A 22,107-nucleotide genomic window follows, 5' to 3' on the forward strand; every position below is an offset into this window, starting at 1 on the left:
CCGAGCTCAGCCCCTGCTCTGAGTGGGCCGGGAAAGTGCACGGACGTGCCCTTATTCTCTGGCACAGGGGCTGTGCTCTGGAAACAGATTCTGCCATGATAATGCCACCGATTATAGACCATAGACCACACGCAGGTGGGCACTTCAGTTCTTCAAGGACTCCTTGTGAATCGTGTTAAGAGAAAGAGATTTATAAAAAAAGAAAAACAGCGTGAAACCACGGTAATGACTGACAAAAGATTTGATCGAGTTATTTAATTCCCTCAACTAAAAGGACAATGAGCAAACAAACAGCCAAATCTTTGTTACTAGATGCATAATTCACCTGCTTTTCAAGAATTTCCCAACAAAAATAACCAAAAATAAAAAAATTACAACTCAATGTAAAGGCCTCCATATTTGATGTTAATGCCCAATGTCATTTTCATAGATTAACGGGAATTTGTTTTAAATTTGTTTTGTGACATTTGCTCTGCTTTTATCATTACAGGAGTAAAACCAATCGTTTTCTTGGAGGCGATGCCACGAAAAACTTAACTGCAGTAGCTACAAACAAAACAGGCAAAACCTGCTAAATATAAACTGTCTGCCAGATATGCAGCTGACTCAAGTCCGACCTGTACTGATTCGCTGCTACAATGAAGGAGGAGATTCCCTCTAGATCAAACCAAGAAATATTCCAACGGTACGTCTCAGACCTACCTTCGGACAACTGAGCAGATATTCTGAAGGGTGTATTTTTATTGTATAATATATACAATTGCAAACTGACTTGTGAAGGAACGCTCTGTATTGAAAAGTGCTATATTAGAATAAAACTGATTGTTTGGATTACCACTCTCTAGGCATTTTTTCCACCACCATGCCCATCTGATTATCTATTTTTACAACTATAATACCAACGCAAGGGGATTAGCGTTAACCTGCCTACTGCGGATTAACACCGGTGAAACACTGCTTGTGTTGAACAGTACCAGGACTCACTCGTGGAGTGTGATTTAGCAGAACACGCACTCCAATCTCGTTTCATACACCAACAAGTACATTTGTAGTAAGAATGATTTATGTTTAACAGTTTTATAACACTATCTTTTGTGTTTTTAGTTAAATTGAAAACCCTGAGTTTTACATATCTGATACTTTCAAGCTCTTGTTGGACTGTTTGTTGGCAGTCTAATTTTTCAGACTACAGAAAAGGTTTCAAAGGAGAGGCCACTCAACCCTAGTTGGGCTTGCTAGAGCCAGCCTCTCTTGGTCGCTGAATCCGAGAACCTCGTCCTTAGTCTGGGTGAAGATTAACAGCCCTAAATTCTCTTTCGTTATAACTGCGGAGCTCGCTACCGAAAGAAGCAATAACTTCTAATAAAATGCCATCAGGATCGTCCCTGAAGAAACTTCTCTGTTCATTTACACTGTGGACACTGCAGACCACACACGCCACACAACCACTAGCCAGCCACCCCTCCGACCCACAGCAGGCACCAGCACAGACTGTGATCATCATGTACCGATGTCAACGAATCGCCCGATACACGCCTTCCCACAGGACTGAGACAGCATTATGGCTCACGGTGACGACGGACTCCAAATGCTGTAAGCAGGAACAGTATCGGGGAAGAAATGAACCGTGACTGAGGCACACCGCACTACCTGGAAGGAGGAATGTAAGGCAGAGGTCAGCTGATCCTCTGCCCGCAGCGCTGGGCTGGGCCGGGCCGGGCCGGGCCGAGCCGGACCCGCTCCAGCCCAGTCCCACGCGTGCCCGCACCAGCGCAGCGCAGATCCTTCAGCGCCAGGCATGCCATTGATCAGGGGATTACTGTGGTGTCGCTGGAAGCGAGGACGGCAGGGCGATTTCGTGATCAGATCGTGTCAGGACATGCCATAACAATCTCTCCCAGTGCATAAAGATATTTATATATACCATATTGTACGGGCATATGTATATATTAAATACCCAGGCAAAAGCTGTAGTAGATCGACTGTTCGGCAGTCGTAAAATACACAATCAAACAGCTGCATGTTGTCTACAGTAACGCTGCGGTCTTAGGCGTGACGGCCGGTCCGCCGGTACAGTGGGAATCCTGCAGCAGGAGCGCTGCGCCAACAGCGCCTCCGACGCGCACAGACAACCCTCTCTCTCCTACCTGGGAATAACAGCGGCGAGGCAAATTCTGGGGCGCAGCTCCCAACCCCTCGCTCCACCCGACTGCAGAATAAATCCCTCAGAAATCCACTTGCTTTGGGGTCGCGCTAGAGGAAAACGCTCTCTCCCACATCACCCTGGTCGCTCACTGCGGCGGACAAGACGCGCCTGGCTGGGAATGAGCTGTGGGAGGGGGAGGGGTGGCCAATGACGTCACTGAGCGCGCGCCCGTGGGTACGTGCCTGCGCACGACACTGAACAGCGGAAGTGCGCTGCGCGTACTCGAGGGGAGTGGTGTTTACTACGCGTTTCGGCGACGTTGTGATACAAAATAACACAGCTTGAATAAGGAAATAAAAATGGAAATGACTTTGTAAGTGGTCTTTCTAAGATCAGTTGTATTCATGTTCGCACAGGATTGTGTACACCCCCAGCTGGTTCTACCCTGCTGTGCTCGTCGCGTGTTGGTGACGTAGCCTCAGACCCTAGCCGTGACATTGCGGCGTGGAGCGGGGGAAAGGGTATGTTGTGCTGAGATCGTATTCAAAAGCTCTTAATATTTACTGCACTTTCAATTTCTTGACTGTAGAGCATTGCTTTCTTCTTACTGTGAGTCGTCGGGGTTGAATAGTCTCAAGTCCCATAGGGTCGAAAGACAATGTAAACGCGACGGGAAGAGTTACAGCAGTGATGAATAAGTGTTAGTTAATTGAACGCACGATTCTTCTAATAGAAACGCGATGGGAAGTTTATTAAACTGTACCTGTCTTTTGGAGAATAGCTACACAAAATAGTTTAAATGAAAGAAAGTGGTAATTTGTGTAGAACACGGCTTGCTGAAGTCGGTTGACCCTGTTCTCGTGTTTAAAAAGAAGCTGCTTTGATTTGCTGTTATGTACTATTCGTAATGGTCGGCTGAATTGTGTCGAGTGTTGCCCGCTGGATCATTGTGGTACAGGGTTGTCTGTATTGATGTGCTTCTGCTATTTATTTCAGGCAGCTATGACACTGGTGAAGGGAGTCGGTTTGCTTCTCACGCAGGCGTCTGGAAAATTACAGCAGAGTGCTTTCAGGTACTGTATTTTATTAGCTACCTTTTTTCATGGTTAAAAATAACGAACTCGAATAAAGTTACTTGCAGCAGATTTCAAGATTGTGACAAAGTTCGGAGCATACCTTCTCCAGCTCTTTTCAGGGACATCGTTTCGGATCGTCCGATTAGTCTATGTAGAGCATATCTTTCGGATCAGCTATTATTCCAATAGATTAATTTATACTTTTCCAGTTGGAACTAATTTCTAGAGTCGCAGTACACATTTTGCATCACGGTGACCAAAACTGAGTAACTTTCTCATCAGTGTTAGAAGTGAACTGAATTTACACAACCTTCTTCGATTTGTAGAGTGCCAATTGTACTACATACAGTGCCCTCCAAAGGTATTGGGACAAGAGTTCAAATAAGTGCATTATAGCTGTACGCTAAGGAAATTTGGATTTCAAATCCTATAGGTATTTTTATTCATAAATGTTTTACCATTCTACAACAATAGCACTTTTTTTTTCAATCCCCATATTTTAGATGAGCATAAGTATTGGGACAAACAGGTTTACAGGGGTTTTGTAATTGCCAGTGGATTACAAGCTCCATACATTTCATACACATAAAAAAGCTGTGAAGGTCTAGGCATAGTTGAGGTCTTTTGGAACTGTTTCTGTAGTCTTTCACTTGAATTAGTCAGAAAAAAAACCAACGTGAAGACCAGATAACTCACTATGATAGAAAAGGAGGACATTTTGAAAATGAGAGGAAAGAAAATGACCATCAGAGAAAATTAAGACTCTTGGACTTGCAAAATCAATCATCTGGAATGCTCTTAAGAATAAACTAAACAACTGGAGCAGTCAAGAAAAGGCAGAGAAGAGGGCATCCAAAAAAGACAAATGCAGTGAATAACAGAAAAATAAGTGTAAAGGAAAAAAACCATAATTACTTTTAGTGAAATCAAAAAATAATCGCCAATGTTTGGATGCAAGTCTCGAGTACCACAATCTGCAGAAGGCTTCACCAAGAAAAGTTCAGAGGCTGTACTGCAAGGTGTCAGCCTCTCATCAGCAGCAAGAACAGAAGAACTCGATTGCAAAAAAATATAGAGATGAGCCACAGTGTGCTGGAACAAGGTTTTATGGGCCAATGAAACCAAAATAAACATCTATCAAAGTGATGAAAAGGTGTGGAGAAAAACGGGAACAGCCAATGACCATAAGCTTACCACGTCATCAGTAAAGCACAGTGAAGGGAGTATCATGGCTTGGCCATGTATGGCTGCTCCTGGAACAGGCTCCATCATCATTATTGATGACTTAACTGAAGATGGCAGCAGTAGGATGAATTCAGAGAGAAACTGATATTGTCTGCAAATGTTAGAAAAAATGGCACCAGACTTATTGGGCTGCAGTTCATTGTGCAGCAGGACAATAACCCGAAACATACTGCATGCTTAACACAGGAGTTCATCAGACAGAAAAAGTGGAACATTTTAAACTGGTCCAATCAGTCAACAGCTCTGAATCCAATTGAGCACGCTTTTCATTTGTTCAAAAGGAGACTGAAGGCAGAAAGCCTGACCAACAAGCAACAGCTTTGTGAAAAAACAAAGTCTGGTGATGTCAGTGGGACAGAAGCTTGACGCAGTTATTGCAAGCAAGGGGTTTGCAACAAAATTCAGACTTTTTCACTTCTTTAATTTGCTTTAAGTCAAGTGTCCCAATACTTATGGTCACCTAAATGTTGGGGTACTGAACACAACATATGCTTTGGTTGAAAATGTATTATCTGTGTTTGCAAAATATATCCTAAAAATAAAAGGTGACCTTTTGAACTCAGAATAATTTGTTTTATGTGAATTTCAATTCCTGTGTATACAACAGGAAAATGCAGATTTTTAGGTTTTGGTCCCAATACTTTTGTATACGTGGGACATCCAAGTATTTCTGTTTTTTATCAGTTCCCCCGATTTCTTGGAGAAGAAAAACAATTTTCACAGGTTGTCTTCATGTTTAGTGCAGCCTGTTTCATATTGATAGTGTTTATTACTGCACTTTGCATGTAGCATGTTGTTACTATTCATTGTACTGAATTTGTTAGTTGTCTGTCCAGCCTAACTTGCACGCAGATACAGACCTGTTGGATAGCAGCCAGGTTTCTTCAGCTGCTGACTCCTCTGCAAGCCCAAATCAAGCACTGGATATTACAACATTCTTGTTGAGTAGATTTACATACGGCTCACAAAGTCAAAATATTGTATTAAGTTGCTTATCGGCTTGATCAGAATTGTGCTCATAAGAGCACACAGCTTGTAATACCTGTTAGACAGGAGCAGTCTTATTTTTTTCCCTTACATTCCCCACCAGTCTCTCTGCAACCTGTGCTGCCATTCAGAAGATGACTTGCGTGCGTGTGGTGGACAACAGCCCGCTGGGGAACACCCCCTATCACCGGCCCCCGAGGTGCATTCATGTCTACAACAAATCCGGTGTTGGCAAAGTGGGGGACAAGATCCTTCTCGCCATCAAAGGGCAGAAGAAGAAAGCGCTCATTGTTGGCCACAAGATGCCGGGGTCACGGATGACCCCCCGTTTCGATTCCAACAACGTGGTTCTGATCGAAGACAACGGGAACCCGACCGGAACCAGAATCAAGGTGCCTCTGCCCACACACCTGCGCCAGCTTGAAGGAGAGTACTCCAAAGTATTGGCCATCGCCAACAAGTTTGTGTGATAAACTGGCTGATGGCTGATTTACTACGACTTAGAAGCACTGTTTGGTTAAGGGCGAGGCAGGCTGAACGACTCTTGGATCTTTGAATAAAAATAAAAACCAGGAAACTTTCTGGGTTATAGACTCTTCTCAATCAAGCCAAGGAATTTAGCTTCATCAGATTGAGTGGAACTTTTTAAGTGTTGTAGAGCTAAACAGGAGCTCACTACATGTGAAATATTGATGGAATCATGACTTTTATAAAATAAGGGAAAGCTTGTCCATTTCAGTGTGACTGATTTTTCAAGTTGGGAGCTGAGGGAGAGTTATTCTGCAGCTGCCTGTGTGGCAGCTGAGCTGCTAACATTTAAGATAACATTTTACTTAATCTGGCCTTTGTTGAAATCTACTTTCAGATATCCTTTCCGTACATTGCATATGGGAGTGAATTACCACTAGGAGGCCTTCGTGTTTTAGATTACTTTTTAGTAAAAAGTGTAATTGACTTTATTATCCAAAATAATAAGTTTTACAATGTTATTTCTTCAGTTATATCCATCCATGGTAAAGGTGCTGGCAATCCAGGGCTTTTCCCCATCTTATGCCGGATTGCCATCTTATCGGGAACTGCACCCCGAATGGCATGCCTGACCGTTGCAGATAAACCAGCCGTGTGTTTGTGGGGAAAATGGAGCATCTAGCAAAAGCCCACATGAGCTCCTGGAGAACATGCGAACTCCAAAAAGAAAGCAGCACAAAGCAGCAGCAGCCCTGGTCTCCACAGCTCTGTTCTGGCATTCAGTTTATACAGCACCATTCTTAGGCAAGAGATGCACACATTAAAGAGTAGTTAAAAACTAGAGTACAATAGCAAGTGTTAAGTACAGGATTTGAAAGTGCTGACTGACTTGCACGATCAGGTATAGGTTGAGAGATCCTTTCAAAGTCCTGGAGCAACAGAACAAAAGGCACTGTCTCCAGTATGTGGAATCTTGTGTTGGTAAACTGGAAGATTGCAAGTGACATGAAGGTAATTATTTCACTAATGTAGTCAGGATAAAAACTGCTCAAGCGCTTACAAATGAGCAGGTAATTTTGACATTTATATTTAGGCTCGCAATATAAAAGAAACTACTGAAAAAGGTGGTTAAATACAGACATTAATTTTAAAACCACAGAAAGCAATAAAGTAACATAAGCATACTGAAATGAAAAAAAATGTATTATATCAAAGGAAAAACAAACAAAATTAAGTAAATAGTCAAATTTATTTATTATCTGAAATGTTAACTTTATTAAACCTGAAAAACAGCCAGAGGTGTACATCAATCAAACAAGAGTAAAGGTAACATTGTAAGAATTTACAGATATAGGCTTAAAAATATAGTACACAATGGTACTAATAATGGTACTATAACCAACCCATCAGTTGAATAATTACCCTTTGGAATCATTGTACAGACCTACTGCTGAAGTCTCACATGTTTCATGTCTGCCATGATTTTATAAAGCATCACACATTCACAACTTCCAATATCATTCATTAGGCCATTTTTACTGGAGCACTATAAAAATACTGAATGAATCCATTACAGAGTAATAAGAACACAATATAACATCACAGGTGGATGTGAAATACTGTTAAATAGGGAAAGGAAATGGTCTTGATTATTAGCACTTTGAACAGTCATTTTTTTCCCCCAAAAGTGCACCTGCCATTCCCTGCAGACCAGGAGCTTAACGCCAGCCTACTTCTTTCCTTTGGCAGGCTTGGCGAACAGGCTGGGGTCAATCTGCTCTCTGGCCAGGCCCCTAACAGAGAAGAGCCTGGCTGCTCTCTCCGGCAGGGTACCCCCACACTTCAGCCCCAGGTGCATCAGCTCCATCTTCAGCCTCTCCAGGCCCAGCCCCTCCAGCTCTGTCACACTGCTGAACAGCAGCAGATCCAGAGGCCCCTCATCCTAATTAGGAACAGATAAGTGATTAGTCAAAAGCTACAAGTCATGTTACAGTTCAGAATAGAACAAAAGGCTAGAAGCACTACATCCCATCCACACTTGATTTTGGGTATGACAGCAGTAAATCCTCCAGTGAACTCAAAATTAATACGATGGAAATAATCGTGTACTTACAGCAGGCTGCGTGGCACTGCGCTCAGACTCTGCGTGTGCTGTTTTTATGGGCTGGGTCTCCTCCTGCTCTTCCACTGCACTGCTGCTCGTTCCCGTGGACTCTGCGTCTGGCCTGGTCGTCTCCGTTTCAGCTGGAAGCTCTGCTGCGGCCTCCTTCTCTGGTTGCTCCGGGCTGGACTGGGGGGATGCAGGCTCAGGGCTGGAGGTGGAGCTGGATTCCACCCCACACTGGGCTGGACCTCTCCGAGCAGGGCTGCCTGCTGCACCTGAGCTCACTCCAGAGGTGGACGGAGAGTCCCCTTCCTCCTCGGTTGCATCACTGTCATCTTCTGAACTCCCCAGCTCCTCCAGCCCATCCACCCCTGTCCTGCAGGTAGTAGTAGGCAAGCACAGTGCAATAGGACAGAATTACAATTTTGAGATGACTACAGAATTGTAATTAAGACTAAGTTTATATAAAACCCTAAATAAATCTTCAGTGATCCTGCAGAGCCATCAGACTTTTTTTTCACTTAATCTGAGTGGTTAGCTACAATTATTGATCAGCCTAAATTACAAGGGTTTAGCATTTTTAAATCTAAAGTCACTGTAAAACATATACATGATAGCTTTCCAGAACCAGGAGCAACTATCCCCAATATAAAGAGCTGTTAAGGCGTGATATTAATTAAGCAAGAAATTAATGCTATTGAATGCAAGTTAAAAAGGCTTCAATTACAAACAATTGTAGACTTAGACAAAATGGAACATTGCATCAAGTCACTTATTTATATCATTTTATGGCTAAGCTGTATCATTTTGCCCTTATTTACAATATTTCAATATTGGGCCCTCATCTGTCCAGTCCTGTACAATCACTGATTTTAAGATTTTCTAATCTAAATATATTTCTGTTTTCTAAGTATATTGATCATCAAATACATTGCATAGAAAAGTACCCTACTACCCATTATGAGCTATCACATAGCAGCTCTGAGTCCAGTGAACAGACTTTTAAAGTAGGGTTTGAGTTAAATGGGATAGAACCTCACAAGACAGCATCTGCAACCGGGTGCAAAGCATGAATCACAGATTGTATTGCTTCCAGTGGCCACAAACACTATTAGACTGACTTCCACTGTGAAACGCCGCTTTTCTGCTGATGATAAATGTTAATCATCATAATCAATTAACATTTGATTTAAATGTGTTCATTTAAATGTTAGTGAGCCTGCAACAATAAAGATTTCAGTCACTTTCAAATGAAGTTTGTGAATTTGAGCGATGTTTCTTGTGAAGCAACATGATGCATGAAGACCTTGAAAAATACTAAAACTGATCTAAATGAAGCAAATCATTCACAGAACCAGCTACCGCAGGGATCACGTTTGCACACAATTGTTTCAGTTTAACAGTCAGGTCATACCAAAAACATATCTTCTTGCGTGATTTCTGTTGTTTGCTTGATGTGGGTCTCTTTCGACTGCAGAAATCTTCTGCCTTCACCACTCCGCTAGAAGATGCCTGCATACCTTCAAACGGAACACAAAGCACAGTGTAGCTAATGGACATGCTCTGGGTGAACTAATACAATGACGAAAGTTGAGATTAGTCTTGAACAGAGAACACCGTGAGGGGACCCAACTCAAATATTCAAAATCCCCAGAGACATTGGCAAAGGCAACCTTATTGCCAGGGGAACCACAGGACACAGGTGGACACAGGTGACAGTGTACCAGGACAATCTGGGAGTACCCTTTAGGACGGAGTCCTCCAGGCGCTCGGACATCTCGTGGCACTGCTGCTCATAAGTGGGGTCAGTGAAGTAGTGCTTGGGCTCGGCCAGCTTGCGCTGCAGCTGCTCCAGGCGGCGCTGCTCCTTCTCTGCCTCGCGCTCTGCCTGTTTCTTCAGCCACTCGGCCATCCTGCACAAGCCACAGTGCCAACACCGTCACCACTGGCAGTTCACAGGGGCTGACTGCAACACCTGCATGGCCCTAACAGGACTTGGTGACCGCAAAGGGTGATTCTTTACTCAAAGAGTGCTGGAAGCATGGAACAAGCCACCCAGCTGTGATACCAAAATGTTACACGACCCCTTTTGAAGAAACCAAACAGCAGATGAGGCCAAATTGCCACCTCTCATTTGCAGACCTCATGCTCATCAGTTTCATGTGCTCTCTTCCTGGCAATTAAATCTCACATTTTTACAGGAGCCATCTGGTACATTTTAGCATTAAAAACAGAAAAAAAAACCAATGAAAACTGATTACTGCATGGATTACTACTATAGCTATAGTATGTACCCTTATTAAAGACGGGCATTACAACAACCACTTACTCTTTCTCATGATTAACATCTCGAAGACGCCTCCCACTCAAATCCCTGCAGGCTTCACGGTTTGTCGTCTTCTCAATCTGCGCCCCCAGAGCTCTCAGCATAGACCCAAAACCTGTCACACACAGTCACACTCATTACCATACGTGAAACCAATTCACAAGAAATGCTGTGTTGATCAAAGTATAGGAAACCACTAGAACACTCCTGTAAAACCACAGAGCTACAGTGGCCTCTATTAATTGTCCTTTAATTCATTGCAAACCCTTTCATGAGAATTCTCAGTTACTTTACACAGAGTTCATTTCTATGTGTCACTAAGTATCCCCAACAGAAGCTTTGCAGGAAACAACTTGTCAAGGTCTAGGAAATGAGTAAAAAAGAGAATCCTTACACTTATATAGTGCCTTTCTGGACACTCCACTCAAAGCACTTTACAAGTGATGGGGACTCACCTCCACCACCAATGTGCAGCCCCATGATGGGATAATGGGAAGGCAGCCATAGTGCTCCAGTATGCTCACCACACACCAGCTCTCAGTGGGGAGCAGAATGGAGTGATGAAGCCAATTCATATAGTAGGGACTTTAGTAGTCTTGTAGAGCCCAAACCATGATGATTTTATCAAATCACCTCTTTTAAACAATTTCCTAAGACCTGAAAGTAATTGATCCATTAAGCAAGTATTTAACGGTATTTAAAGGTATTTCAATTGTTGATCTACATGATTTCTTCATTTTGCAATAATACTGTATGTAATTTTTCACAGTTTCTACATATATGGAACAATTTCACTGAGTTGTGTGTGAAATCTGGGGACCCCTGATGTAGAGGCATAATGTTCTCTGGCATTTAGAAATATAGCATTAATAAGACTGAGAATATTCCTCTATCCAACTGCAGAGTAAAACAAGAACAGGTTTGAGAAACCTTTTTTTTGCATTACAAGAGCAAATGTGTTTCCACAGTTTGCAAAATAAAGTCCTTTACAGATTTAATGACAAACATATACACTTGCTCTCAAATACACAACAATTATTACATATACATATTCTTAGAGTATTTAACATTATGGAAACCAACAGGAACTCTGGCCTGATGAGTCTCTAGGATCGAGTGAGAACTTTGCTACTAATACTACTGTTATACGTCCTGTTAAATAATAATAGAAGGCCAGTTACCTACCTCCTTTCCCTCCGCAGAGCCGAGGCTCCAAACGATATACCTGTCCAGGCAACAGCCTCTCATCCTGGTCAGCCAGTCGCCCATTGCTCTTAACGTAGAAATCAGTCTCAGGGATACCCTACCAGACACATAGACTCCACTGAAAATAAGGACTAAAAGACACTAAAATAACATAACTGATCAAAGCCATCTGATAGCAAACAAGCAGATTCTGTTTCCCTCAATGCTGAGCACACCAAGAGAACTCAAAATAAGAAATAAATGCATAATAACTAGAAAATAACAAAATTAAATTGAATTAAAAAAACATGGTTTTGTTAGAATTGTGCAACATACACTGCATGTTTTAATATAATCTTAAAAACACAAGAACATCCATCCATTATCTAACCACATGGTCTCTCAACACCACCTGTCTGATTAAGAAAGCGCAACAGCACCTGTCCTTCCTAAGATGGTTGAAGAAGGCTAAGATATCTCCCCAGACCCTCACTAACTTTTACAGATGCACTACAGAAAGCACACTGACAGGTTGCATCACAGTGTGGTATGGCAACTGCAGTATTGCTGACCGCAAAGCCCTACAGCGGGTGGTGAAAACTCCCCAGTCCGTCACTGGGGTTGCTCTCCTATCCATCCAGGACATTTACGACAGACGGTGCTTGAGGAAAGCTCTAAGCATCATCAAAGACCCCACACACCCCAGCTACAGACTGTATGACCCTCTACCATCTGGAAAATGGGACTGGACTACCAGACTCAGAGACAGTTGTTATCCCCGCACTATCAAGCTATTAAACTCCCAGCCTCTCTCACCTACGATCTGAAACCTCACAGTGCCTTCTCTCTTTATCAAAACTTAAACACACATTGAAATCTACCTCTACCTCACATGTCAAGAAGCTAACTCCCCATCATTTTCTATCCTTATTTAATTCTGTTGACGTATGATTTTCCACATCTGATGTTGTTTTTCACATTACCTGTTGTTGTTTTGCACATTGCCTGTTGTCTCTTTCTTTTCTTATACAATTGTATTGGTTTTTTTTGTACTGCTTACAATCTGAGAGCCAGCTAAATAGCATTTCATTATACCATATACCTGTACATGAGTATAATGACAAACTTGAACTTGAACCACTTTATCCACTACAAGGTTCCGTGGGGTGGCTGAGCCTATCCCTTAAAGCAACGGGGTCTAGGCCTTCGCAGGGCAAACACAGGCATGAACACAGACACACACTCACACCAGGGGCAATTTCCCAGAAACCAATTAACCTAACAGTGTGTTTTATACTGTAGGAGGAAACCAGAGCACCAGGAGGTCATCTAGCATGACTGTTTCAAGTAAGAGGGGGGCTAGTCAGCCCATCTGACCAGTTCTTGAAAGAAGCCAGTGCATCGAATTCAACAACATGTCTGGGCAGCCAGTTCCACTCCCCGCAACACTGTATAAAGAAGTGTCTACCGTTTTCATTTCGAAAAGCACTTTCATGTTGTTTCCTGAAATCAAATGGGTTGAGTTTGTCAGTATCTTTGAGAATTATGAATAGTTCTATTGAGTTCTCTAATAATCTTAAAACAGTTTCATTCCTTGTCTGTCTATGTAGGACATTCCCTTAGGCCCCCTGAATTTATCTGTTGTTTTTTTCTCTAGACTGATTCCAGAGCAGCAATCTTTCTGATTTACTTTCTAATCTTACTACTGCATTACACTTTATAATATCCTTTAATTCACATTCTACATTTTTAACAACATATTCTAACATCTTGTTTTCCCTTTTACGTACTTTCGAACTTTGTCTACAAGATGTAAATGCTGTTTCAACATAAACGCCTAAGTGGTTTTCTTGAGTAGCCTCTTTTCAGTTTCTCCGATTTTGTCGTTATAGTTCAAGGTCCTGCTGCCTGCATACAAAACCTATACTTGCCTACATTAAACGTCAACTGCTAGGTGTTTGATCACTTTTGAACTGAACCCAAATCTTTTGAACTTTGAGCATATTCTAAAAAAAAAGTTCTGGAAATGGAAGGAAACTGCTTGTGACAGAAAGTCGCACGAGAAAATACTCTAAAACTGAAAAAAGTACAGAGACGAATTAATGAGGGACATACATAAAATATTATTTGTGCTCTGGCGCAATATATTCGCCACTTAGCTCTGTAGTTCAAAATATAATTACAAACTACAAAAACAGGACTACTCACCTTCGTTTCAGAAAAGAGATGTATTAAATTCCCAACAGAGGCGCCGGGAGAGAGAAATAAACTATAAGACTGCCATGAGAAATCACACACAAACACCTCCATCTTCAACAGTACCTCACGCTATCTTGAACACAACACAGCTCTTCTGCTTCCGGAATTTTTTTTTTCTTCCGGAAAATTCTTGTAAGAGAAGTGCGTCACCGCGTGACGTCACAGATCGACCCGGTCGAATGCCAAGCCTCGTGTCACGTGACTCCTTCAGCCTCAATTCTGCGCCGCCTATGAGCCCATGTTGAATAATGGTCCTTGAAAACATTATTATACATTTTAGCGATTTAACGAAGAGATTTTAAAAGTCTAGGTATGGATTACGACAGAGTAGAAGACTGTGAAAATTGCTAAGCGTTTCGGGGCTATGTAACAATAGTATACAAATATATACAAGAAATCTTTTGTTCCCTGTGCAGGGTGTATTACACTCTGCTAAGTGAGCTGTATGAAGCTGTCGGATTAATGTAATGATAGTAGAATACGGACAGAGTGAGATGTGTGTATGTGTTGTTGTATAGCTTGGACTATTGTTTGTTTTTAACGTTTTTGTTGTTTTTTCATTTGATACCAAAGACAAATTTCCAAACTTTTGGAATGACAATAAAGTTATATAAAAAGCAAAACATGGTTTTAAGTTCTGTTATTCAAACTAATGACTAGTAGTATTAGTATATGTTTATATTCTTGTGACACAGTATGGAAACACTTTAGCATGTAGACAGATTAACTTAAAAGGGCTGACATTAGTACCGCAATACTGAAACCTGCACAATAATAAAACAATACTGCAGCCTTGTACCCGGAGAACTCGCTGTCCCACAATCCCATCGCCCAGCCTCAGTCGCCGAGGTGAGCAAGATGGCGGCGCTGTGTCGGGCGGTGTGCTCGCTGCGCAGGGGTGCCTGTTGGGCTCATTCACGGGGACGCGTCGTGATTACGAGTGTTTTTCAACACAGTCACTACAGCAATGGTGACTCTGGAGATGGGACGGAAAAGGAGAAGGTTACATCAGGGCCCGAGAAGCCAAGAAGCGGCTTCGCGGCCGCTTTCGATCTCCACTCCGGTCTGCAGCGGAGGGACGCCGGCGCAGTCGGGCTGTCTCCTGGATCCAAGAAGGAGAAATCTTTTGCCTCGCTCCTGAGACACTCTCCGCTTCTGCAGACGGGACCTGCAAAAGATAAAATAGTTTTGGGCAGGATCTTTCACATCGTCAATGATGATCTGTACATTGATTTCGGAGGAAAGTTCCACTGCGTGTGCAAGAGGCCAGCCGCTGACGGAGAGAAGTACCAGCGGGGCACCAGGGTCCGGCTGAGGCTGGTGGACCTGGAGCTCACCTCCCGGTTCCTGGGGGCCAACACGGACACCACCCTGCTGGAGGCTGACGCTGTTCTGCTGGGGCTGCTGGAGGGCAGAGAGGCAAAGCCAAAGGAATAGGCCCCATCCTTGTTAAGACAGACCGCCAGAGACTTGTTGGCTGGGGTCTTGCTCAACTAAAAAAGTATCTGTCTAAACTGTTCAGGACAAGACTCGAACCTAGAGCGGTAATTCACCTTGTTTTGTAGCTCTTTGCCTTCGACGTGTATTTGATGTGCATGGACAAGTGTTGCAGAGGTCACAATGCGGTTTTTTTTCTTTAATCCACAATTAATTTCGTAATTTTGTTGAAGAACGGCTTGTGTGTTTATACATTTTGTTTGTAAAAAAAATAAAGAGAAAACATCAGTTCCTTCACAGCACCCCTTGGTTAGCACGCCTGTTACAGTAAGTTACGATGTGATGTGTTCTGTCATTCCTCTTGGCCAGGGGTAGTCAAGATACCCTTGTAAATAACCTCACCTGAGAGAAATGGTGACATGGCTCATGTCTGTAAGCGTGAAGACATTGTAGTCCTTCTTACCCCTGGTGCTGAGATCTTATGTATGCTCTTTAATACTTCCAATATCATTATAGACCTTAAAAAGCTTTGGAGTAATGGGTAAACACCAAGCTTGTGATCTGTTGGAACATAACTTGAGATGTTATAATGTATACCCGTCCAGATACGAAGCACTGTTGTATAAGCTATTTAAATAGCTTAATAGACTGGTCTGTTGTAACTGTATGACAAAATAAAAAATGCACATCGCCACGTCTGGAAACATGCTCATTTCCTTCAGAATACAAGTTATGCCCCTTGCACCATAGCAAAACAATTTTCAGTGCAAGACAATATGAAACAGAACAGCTGTCAGCAGCAGTTTGCTCATCAGATTGAGCACTGGTTCAGTGTCACTTAAATCAAAACATAACCCCCTTTAACTTAATATTCCCTCATTTAGCCATTTCTTTTATGCTTCTGTAATTACATCTTAAAGTTTGTACAAGTCGAGATTGAGCTTGATGTCACAGGCATCATTAGACCGGAACAGCCTTCCTATAGCAACATCGTGTTGTGGTAGACATTTTAAGAATATACTATTTGAAAATATGCTTTCAAATAGTTTTCATAGTGTGAATTGTTTCCCATTTAGGTAACATAATCATGTGTAGTGCACGATCTCTTAAAAGACTGGTTTAAACTATGAGACATTGTGGACCAAAATTCTCAAATTGGACATGAAACCAGACAGTAGAAAGACAATTTAAAATCATCCATAGAATACATTGCACTCCCCATAGATTACATAAATTCAGCTCCCAAAAGTTCCAAATACATAGTAAGTGTGAAAAGGCATCTAGGAAATGTTGAGTGTCTGGGCTTGTTTTCATGGAAAGCAATTTGAGGATAGAATAAGGGATGTCACAGATATTGATGGTACGTGATTTGTGGTTGAGGACCCACTCTTGTTTATCCTGGGAGCTCCTCTCAATGTGGACTACATGCACAACTTCATAAAAAATATAGCAGCCATATCACTCTGCAACTCACAACTGGCAACCCACTGAACCTGAACCTGGTCAGTACCTGGATGAAGACCTCCTGGGAAAAACTAAGGTTGCTGCTGGAAGAGGTGTTAGTGGGGCCAGCAGGGGGTGCTCACCCTGCAGTCCATATGGGTCATAATGCCCTAGTATAGTATAGTGACAGGGACACCATACTGTAAACAGGTGCCTTTGGATAAGATGTAAAACCAACGTCCTGACTTTCTGTGGTCATTAAAAATCCGAGGGTGTTTCCCGAAAAGAGTAGGGGTGTGACGCTGGTGTCCTGGCCAAATTTCCCATTGTCCCTTTCCAATCATGGCCTCCTAATAATCCCCATCTATGAATGGCTTCATTACTCTGCTCTCCTCCCCACTGAGAGCTGATGTGTGGTGAGCATTCTGGTGCACTATGGCTGCTGCACATTGGTGGTGGTGGAGGGAAGTCCCCATTACCTGTAAAGCGCTTTGAGTGGAGTGTCCAGAAAAGCGCTATATAAGTGCAAGCAATTATTATTGTTATTATTCTATCCTTACAATCTGAATTTCACATTCAAACCCACCTACCACCCTGCTCCTCTATAGGGTCGTTTACAGTATATGATGTTCCCACTTGAAAAGTTCAGCTTTAGTGAGGTTAACAAGTTAGAACTATTTCATAGCATCTGGGATCTATTTTTGACCATACTGGCCTACATAGCACTCGACAGAAATGGGTGTACCATAGGTCAAAACTGATTGCAGTGTCTTTCTTTTATTGTTCCTTCTCCCTCCTTTTTGCATGTCATTTGTCAGTAAGACCACAGATAATTGGAGGCCATTCAGCCAACCAATCAACCTCATCTACTGTAGTTCTGTTTCTCTGCTGTCCTGTAGATAGGAGGGCTGGTACTGTTTACACAGATGAGACAATGAGCAATAACTTGCAAGGGTTTGAGAGGAGGAGCCTGGTGAAATCCTCATCAAAATACAAGGTTAAAGTGCAAAATAGGGAAAATCTACTGGTTAGTGCAATTTTCTTTTTAAAGCGATTAGTACTGGTTTAATAAATTTGACATTTTAACCAGAATATTTTGACACAACCAGTACAAGAGTCTGACTGTGGCAAATAAGAGACGCACTTTGAGGCAGGTGGACCATCCCTGTGTGTCTCTGTCCTGTGCAGACAAACTGTTCAAGTTGCATGAGCACTCTTGTCAATAGCTTACCCACTGAATAAGTTCCCACGTGAAGGCACAGAACTGCTTGGGAAGTGTTAAATAGTAGAATTACACCTGTAAACAGTGAGGCTAATGTAAAGAATAACACTTACGAAAAAAACACACAGCAAAATAAACTTCTTATATGGCAGAAAGCCTTTTCATAAAACTGAAAGAAAAATAAGAGTTCAGATTTGAACATGTTCCAGAATTACACTGGTTTTATGGCTGCAGTAGTAGTTCTGGATCAGTGGAAAGGATAAAGCATGGCCTTATTCCACTCATGTAACAAGGGCTTCCTGCGAGAGGAGAACATGACAGGTGTGCTGTGAAAACTCTACTTGCTAGGCTTCAGGCTGGTGAACCTCTGTAGGAGCTGGGAGGATGTGGTATCTCAAGTCAGAGATTAGTGAACGGACAGTTGCTTGTCAAAGCTCCACGAGACGAATGGAACAGAGCCTCATAAGACCGCGTCAGAAGCATGCATGTCAGATCTAAGGCTTGTATTACTTTCAACAGCGGACACACACACTAGCAGCTTGTGACTTTCATAGTAGACACCCTGTTGATCTGTTGATGACAATTGTTAATAAAAAAAAAGGTTTACACTTATATAGCGCTTTTCCGGACACTCCACTCAAAGCGCTTTACAGGTAATGGGGACTTCCCTCCACCACCACTGTGCACTGTGCAATCCTCCACCACCAGTGGGTTGTCAGTTGTGAGTTGCAATCAGCACATTGAACTTTATTATGTCAATAAACTGTCAGTGTACTTGCCTAGTGTGTACATCGTCAGATAAGAAACTTGTGAATATGTTTCAGTTAGAAGTTTCTGTTGTTGCTCAGCATACAATTTAAAACCATGACAAGCTTCAGCCACCAAAAGGAAATGAGACCAACAGGCAGAAACAGACAGTGCACCACCTAGTGGTGGGATTGCTCCTTAATATGTAGACCGTCACTTCAAAAACTGCAGCCGAGAAACATTCTGCATATCCTGATCGTGCAACAACATATCATTTAATTGCCTATGAAATCATACAAAAATGTTAACAAACCAAAATTTATACTCCATGACTTGTGTTGCATATATTGGATATATGGCTTTAGTGTTGCATATCATTGTCCACTGGTGCACTTTAATAGTGGTGAGAGAAGACTAAAAATTGCTGAACTGGGTTAAATCAATTTTACTTTCCAATTTTATAAATACACATGAATGAACCTTTTTCCATTCCTGTACCTCATTAATTCCAATAATCAATATTATGATTAATAATTTGTTAATAATAATCATGTTATATTATGTATAATGTTATACATAATCAATTTATATACCTTGCCATGTTTTAAACAACAGATTCATAATCTACTATATTTTATTAGATTAGTTTCTACAAAACAGTCACAGTTTGTCTTTGAAGCATACAGCTGCCTTTTCTCTATACGAAGGCTGAAAATCAGTCTTGTTTATGCAAAATCGCCAGCAAAATGTTAGTTTTGTCATTTTGTCAAAGATATAATTACTATAGCAAACAGCCACATCCAGTCCTACACAGAACACCCTTCTCTTTTCCTTTTGCTCAAGAGCTTCTCTACTGGACCCCTTTTCTTGTTTTTATAGACAAGCTATAAATATCAAGTAGTTAATAACCTTTCCAACCAGGGCAATATACTTTAAATCAAGTGTCCTAATTGTATGTTCCTGTAGTCTTAAACTGTGTCTTGTGTTCTGCAAATTGGAGTGAGAGCATTATGTGACAAGGCAACACTATGTACAGAAATGGAGAGGCTTGAGGGCTTGACTTGTACAGGACCTCACGGTTTCAGTATATTCTGAACTGTGACTGAACCTTTCTAGACCAATGTTTTGGACGGTTGCATAGTTATGATATGAAAATAACTCGTTCAGCAGGCAGAGAGAGAACAGCAGACGTGCTCTGTGGCTATACAACAGAAGCTCCTGCCCAACTCAGGCCACTTCGACGAATAAACAGGCAGGTATCTTTGGGTTAGTAGAGGGATGGAGAAATTGTAAAAAGGTGTTGGGTGCAATGCTTCATGGGGGAGGCACTTGCAGGAAGGATGCACTGGCCCTTATACTGCAGCTCTTCTGGGAGACACATGGTATCTTCAACCACACATGGTCATGAACAGCCACTGGAGAAGAGAAAAAACGTTTCAGATAAGAACTCGGCGTTTCAACACACCTCATGTCTTGCATAACGTCAGCAGAAAGAAAATCAGGGCGGGGCTTTAGGAATGTTAGACAACACAGAACTCCCTGTGATCTAGCTCTCTAGCGCCCCCTTCAGAGGGCTCAGGGCTCCTACACCATGCAGAGCCTGTACGACCTCTCTGATAACAGGTTTAACGCTGTTTTCTGACACTCTGACCACATGTTTGACCTGTTGTGTAAAGCTGGAGCAGAGACTAACATGGAGGAGGTGACAGAGACATTGAAATTGCTGTGGCAAAATGCAGAGAGATTCACGCAGTCTGAGACCCAGCCAGGCAGGGCATTCAGAGACAGGGGGCTTCAGCAGTCTTAAACACCAGAGCACCAACAATTCTAAAAAAACCCTGACATGGAAAAACACTTTTGTGACGATAAGTATGCATGTCACCTCTGTGAGATTCAGCTCAGCCACGCCTGTCCCCTCTCTGTCCAGGTCCTGGAAGGCTCCTGAGGAAAGAAACACGCAGGTCAGCTGTTTCCATGGGAACACTCCTCTGATCCTGCATAATGCAGGGTTTGAGCAGGAAGTGCCTCTCAGATCTTTATTACAGCACTGCATGTTCATCTTCTGCTCAAGACTGAGCTGCTCACAGCAGACAGCAGCATCAACGAAAGACTCCTGTACTGAACACAATACAACATCGTGAAAGTGACTTTAAAAATCTACATTTCTGCACTGAGGAAGACCTGAACAGTGTGATGAACACTGACTTGAGAAACTTAGGACTAAGTACTACAGTTCAGCACCAAGGCTGAAAATTAAGTCTGAATGAGCCTTCTAGAGTGGGCCTTTCTCTTGTATATTATAGACATAAAATATCATGAAAGACTTAATAAAAGATTAAGCTAACCTAACTAAAGGCATAACAGAAATATATAAGAAATCAAGCAGATGAACAGCTCACTGGCATTTAGCACTGCCATCCCCTTCTGCAAGGAGCTGCAAGCAGAGCAGACAGGACAGCAGCCTGCACACTTACTGAACATGGCTTCCAGCTTGACCAGGCAGCAGATAAAATTGTCAAAGTCAATGGTCTCATTGTCAGCATATCGAGCCACGAGAACCTGGTTCAGCTTGTTGTTGAGTTTGAAGCCTGAAACAGACGCGGATATGAAAAACACAGGAAAAATGGAGCTTAAGCTTTGACATCTTCTGTAGAGCTGTGTTGTTTTGTTGGACTTATTCAGCTCCAGATGAATTCATTTTTAACAGGTTTAAATATTTATACTATAGTGACTCATTCCACTTCACATACTTCACATATCTAATCTGTTTTTTTGCGTTTAGGTCAATAACAGTAAGCAATGACAAATGGGGCTGCGTGATAAGAGAGAAACACTGCCTCAAATTTATAAGGGACTGAAGTTTCAAACAAAAAATACCACAGTAAACTGGCTGTGTAGACTGGCTACACTGGCTACACTCTTCAAGAAACGTATCTGTGGCTGACGGGGAAGAGACACTGTACACTGCAGTGCTGAGTTATGATGTTGTCTAAGATCAAAATAACACAAGCACAAATGTGTCACAATATGAACAAAGGCAGAACGAAGGGTATCTGTCCTTTAGAAAAGCCACAGTAACTAGGAGATACTTACCTATTCACCTACACATAACACTATAGACTCTACAGCATCATAGAACATACCTGCTGATTCAAGAGCCAGACGCATCTCATAGGAGCTCATGGTTCCAGATTTGTCAAGGTCATATTGTCTGAAGATGCCCTGGGCGCGAGAACCAGGAAATAACATCAGCTATTTCGTAAAGAGACAACTCTATTAAAGGTTCTCACACCGGGGCCCTGGGGGTGATGGAAAGGGTACACTTTTCCCTGGGTTGCCCTAGGAGTTCTCATAAAAAGTCAAACGTCAGAGTGCACAAATCAGTGAAACAACTTGATCAGTGTTCTCTTCATCTGTTGCTCTGCATTACGTCAGTCAACAGCTCATTGTGCTCACCATTCT

General features: G+C 42.3%; 5 protein-coding genes across 13 annotated transcripts in view; 2 read left to right on the forward strand and 3 right to left on the reverse strand.

Moving 5' to 3' along the window:
• tmem63ba (transmembrane protein 63Ba) overlaps positions 1 to 2,287 on the reverse strand; it is a 59,358-nt gene extending 57,071 nt beyond the window's left edge. For all 3 annotated transcript variants that reach the window (XM_088933612.1, XM_088933611.1, XM_088933610.1), the window contains exon 1: positions 2,148 to 2,287. The gene's annotated coding sequence lies outside the window, so the exon portion shown is untranslated. The remainder of the gene's footprint in view (positions 1 to 2,147) is intronic.
• mrpl14 (mitochondrial ribosomal protein L14) lies at positions 1,484 to 9,277 on the forward strand. Of its 3 annotated transcripts, none has more exons than XM_088933617.1 (3): positions 1,484 to 2,519; positions 3,143 to 3,219; positions 5,558 to 6,188. In XM_088933617.1, exons 2-3 carry the CDS (start codon positions 3,149 to 3,151, stop codon positions 5,922 to 5,924), a joined length of 438 nt encoding a protein of 145 aa, XP_088789743.1. In that variant the 5' UTR covers positions 1,484 to 2,519; positions 3,143 to 3,148; the 3' UTR covers positions 5,925 to 6,188. The 3 variants fall into 3 exon arrangements, with proteins under 3 accessions (XP_088789743.1, XP_088789742.1, XP_088789744.1); XM_088933616.1 differs by having other exon boundaries at positions 2,403 to 2,667; positions 5,558 to 9,277; XM_088933618.1 differs by lacking the exon at positions 1,484 to 2,519 and adding an exon at positions 2,705 to 2,755.
• Positions 7,170 to 15,521, reverse strand: sde2 (SDE2 telomere maintenance homolog (S. pombe)). 2 transcript variants are annotated; one of them, XM_088933614.1, is made up of 8 exons: positions 14,596 to 15,521; positions 13,860 to 14,050; positions 11,538 to 11,655; positions 10,356 to 10,467; positions 9,770 to 9,939; positions 9,441 to 9,546; positions 8,036 to 8,402; positions 7,170 to 7,864 (listed from the first exon to the last, which is right to left on the reverse strand). In XM_088933614.1, the coding sequence occupies exons 4-8, from the start codon at positions 10,454 to 10,456 to the stop codon at positions 7,652 to 7,654; spliced, it is 957 nt and encodes a 318-aa protein (XP_088789740.1). In that variant the 5' UTR covers positions 10,457 to 10,467; positions 11,538 to 11,655; positions 13,860 to 14,050; positions 14,596 to 15,521; the 3' UTR covers positions 7,170 to 7,651. The 2 variants fall into 2 exon arrangements, with proteins under 2 accessions (XP_088789740.1, XP_088789739.1); XM_088933613.1 differs by lacking the exon at positions 14,596 to 15,521 and having other exon boundaries at positions 13,746 to 13,909.
• mrps28 (mitochondrial ribosomal protein S28) lies at positions 14,655 to 15,927 on the forward strand. Its single transcript, XM_088933615.1, has one exon. The coding sequence runs from the start codon at positions 14,655 to 14,657 to the stop codon at positions 15,231 to 15,233; it is 579 nt and encodes a 192-aa protein (XP_088789741.1). The 3' UTR covers positions 15,234 to 15,927.
• A 2,962-nt stretch (positions 15,928 to 18,889) lies between these two features.
• capn1b (calpain 1, (mu/I) large subunit b) overlaps positions 18,890 to 22,107 on the reverse strand; it is a 28,265-nt gene continuing 25,047 nt past the window's right edge. For all 4 annotated transcript variants that reach the window (XM_088934034.1, XM_088934033.1, XM_088934036.1 and 1 more), the window contains 4 exons: positions 21,789 to 21,867; positions 21,120 to 21,233; positions 20,528 to 20,586; positions 18,890 to 20,060 (listed from right to left, as the gene is read on the reverse strand). In XM_088934034.1, the coding sequence (XP_088790160.1) occupies positions 20,034 to 20,060; positions 20,528 to 20,586; positions 21,120 to 21,233; positions 21,789 to 21,867 (279 nt within the window). In that variant the 3' untranslated portion in view covers positions 18,890 to 20,033. The remainder of the gene's footprint in view (positions 20,061 to 20,527; positions 20,587 to 21,119; positions 21,234 to 21,788; positions 21,868 to 22,107) is intronic.

Source organism: Atractosteus spatula, chromosome 15, assembly GCF_055471065.1.
Source record: "Atractosteus spatula isolate fAtrSpa1 chromosome 15, fAtrSpa1.hap1, whole genome shotgun sequence".
NCBI lineage: Eukaryota > Metazoa > Chordata > Actinopteri > Semionotiformes > Lepisosteidae > Atractosteus > Atractosteus spatula.

Excerpts from the sequence above, each read along its gene's own strand:
- mrpl14 (XM_088933617.1), top strand. The coding sequence starts at position 3,149 with ATGACACTGGTGAAGGGAGTCGGTTTGCTTCTCACGCAGGCGTCTGGA. Across the intron at positions 3,220-5,557 it reads TTACAGCAGAGTGCTTTCAG|TCTCTCTGCAACCTGTGCTG; the intron begins GTACTGTATTTT and ends ATTCCCCACCAG.
- sde2 (XM_088933613.1), bottom strand. The coding sequence starts at position 13,847 with ATGGAGGTGTTTGTGTGTGATTTCTCATGGCAGTCTTATAGTTTATTT. Across the intron at positions 11,656-13,745 it reads ATCTCTTTTCTGAAACGAAG|GGTATCCCTGAGACTGATTT; the intron begins GTGAGTAGTCCT and ends TGTGTCTGGTAG. Across the intron at positions 9,940-10,355 it reads GATGTTAATCATGAGAAAGA|GATGGCCGAGTGGCTGAAGA; the intron begins GTAAGTGGTTGT and ends TGGCTTGTGCAG.
- mrps28 (XM_088933615.1), top strand. The coding sequence starts at position 14,655 with ATGGCGGCGCTGTGTCGGGCGGTGTGCTCGCTGCGCAGGGGTGCCTGT.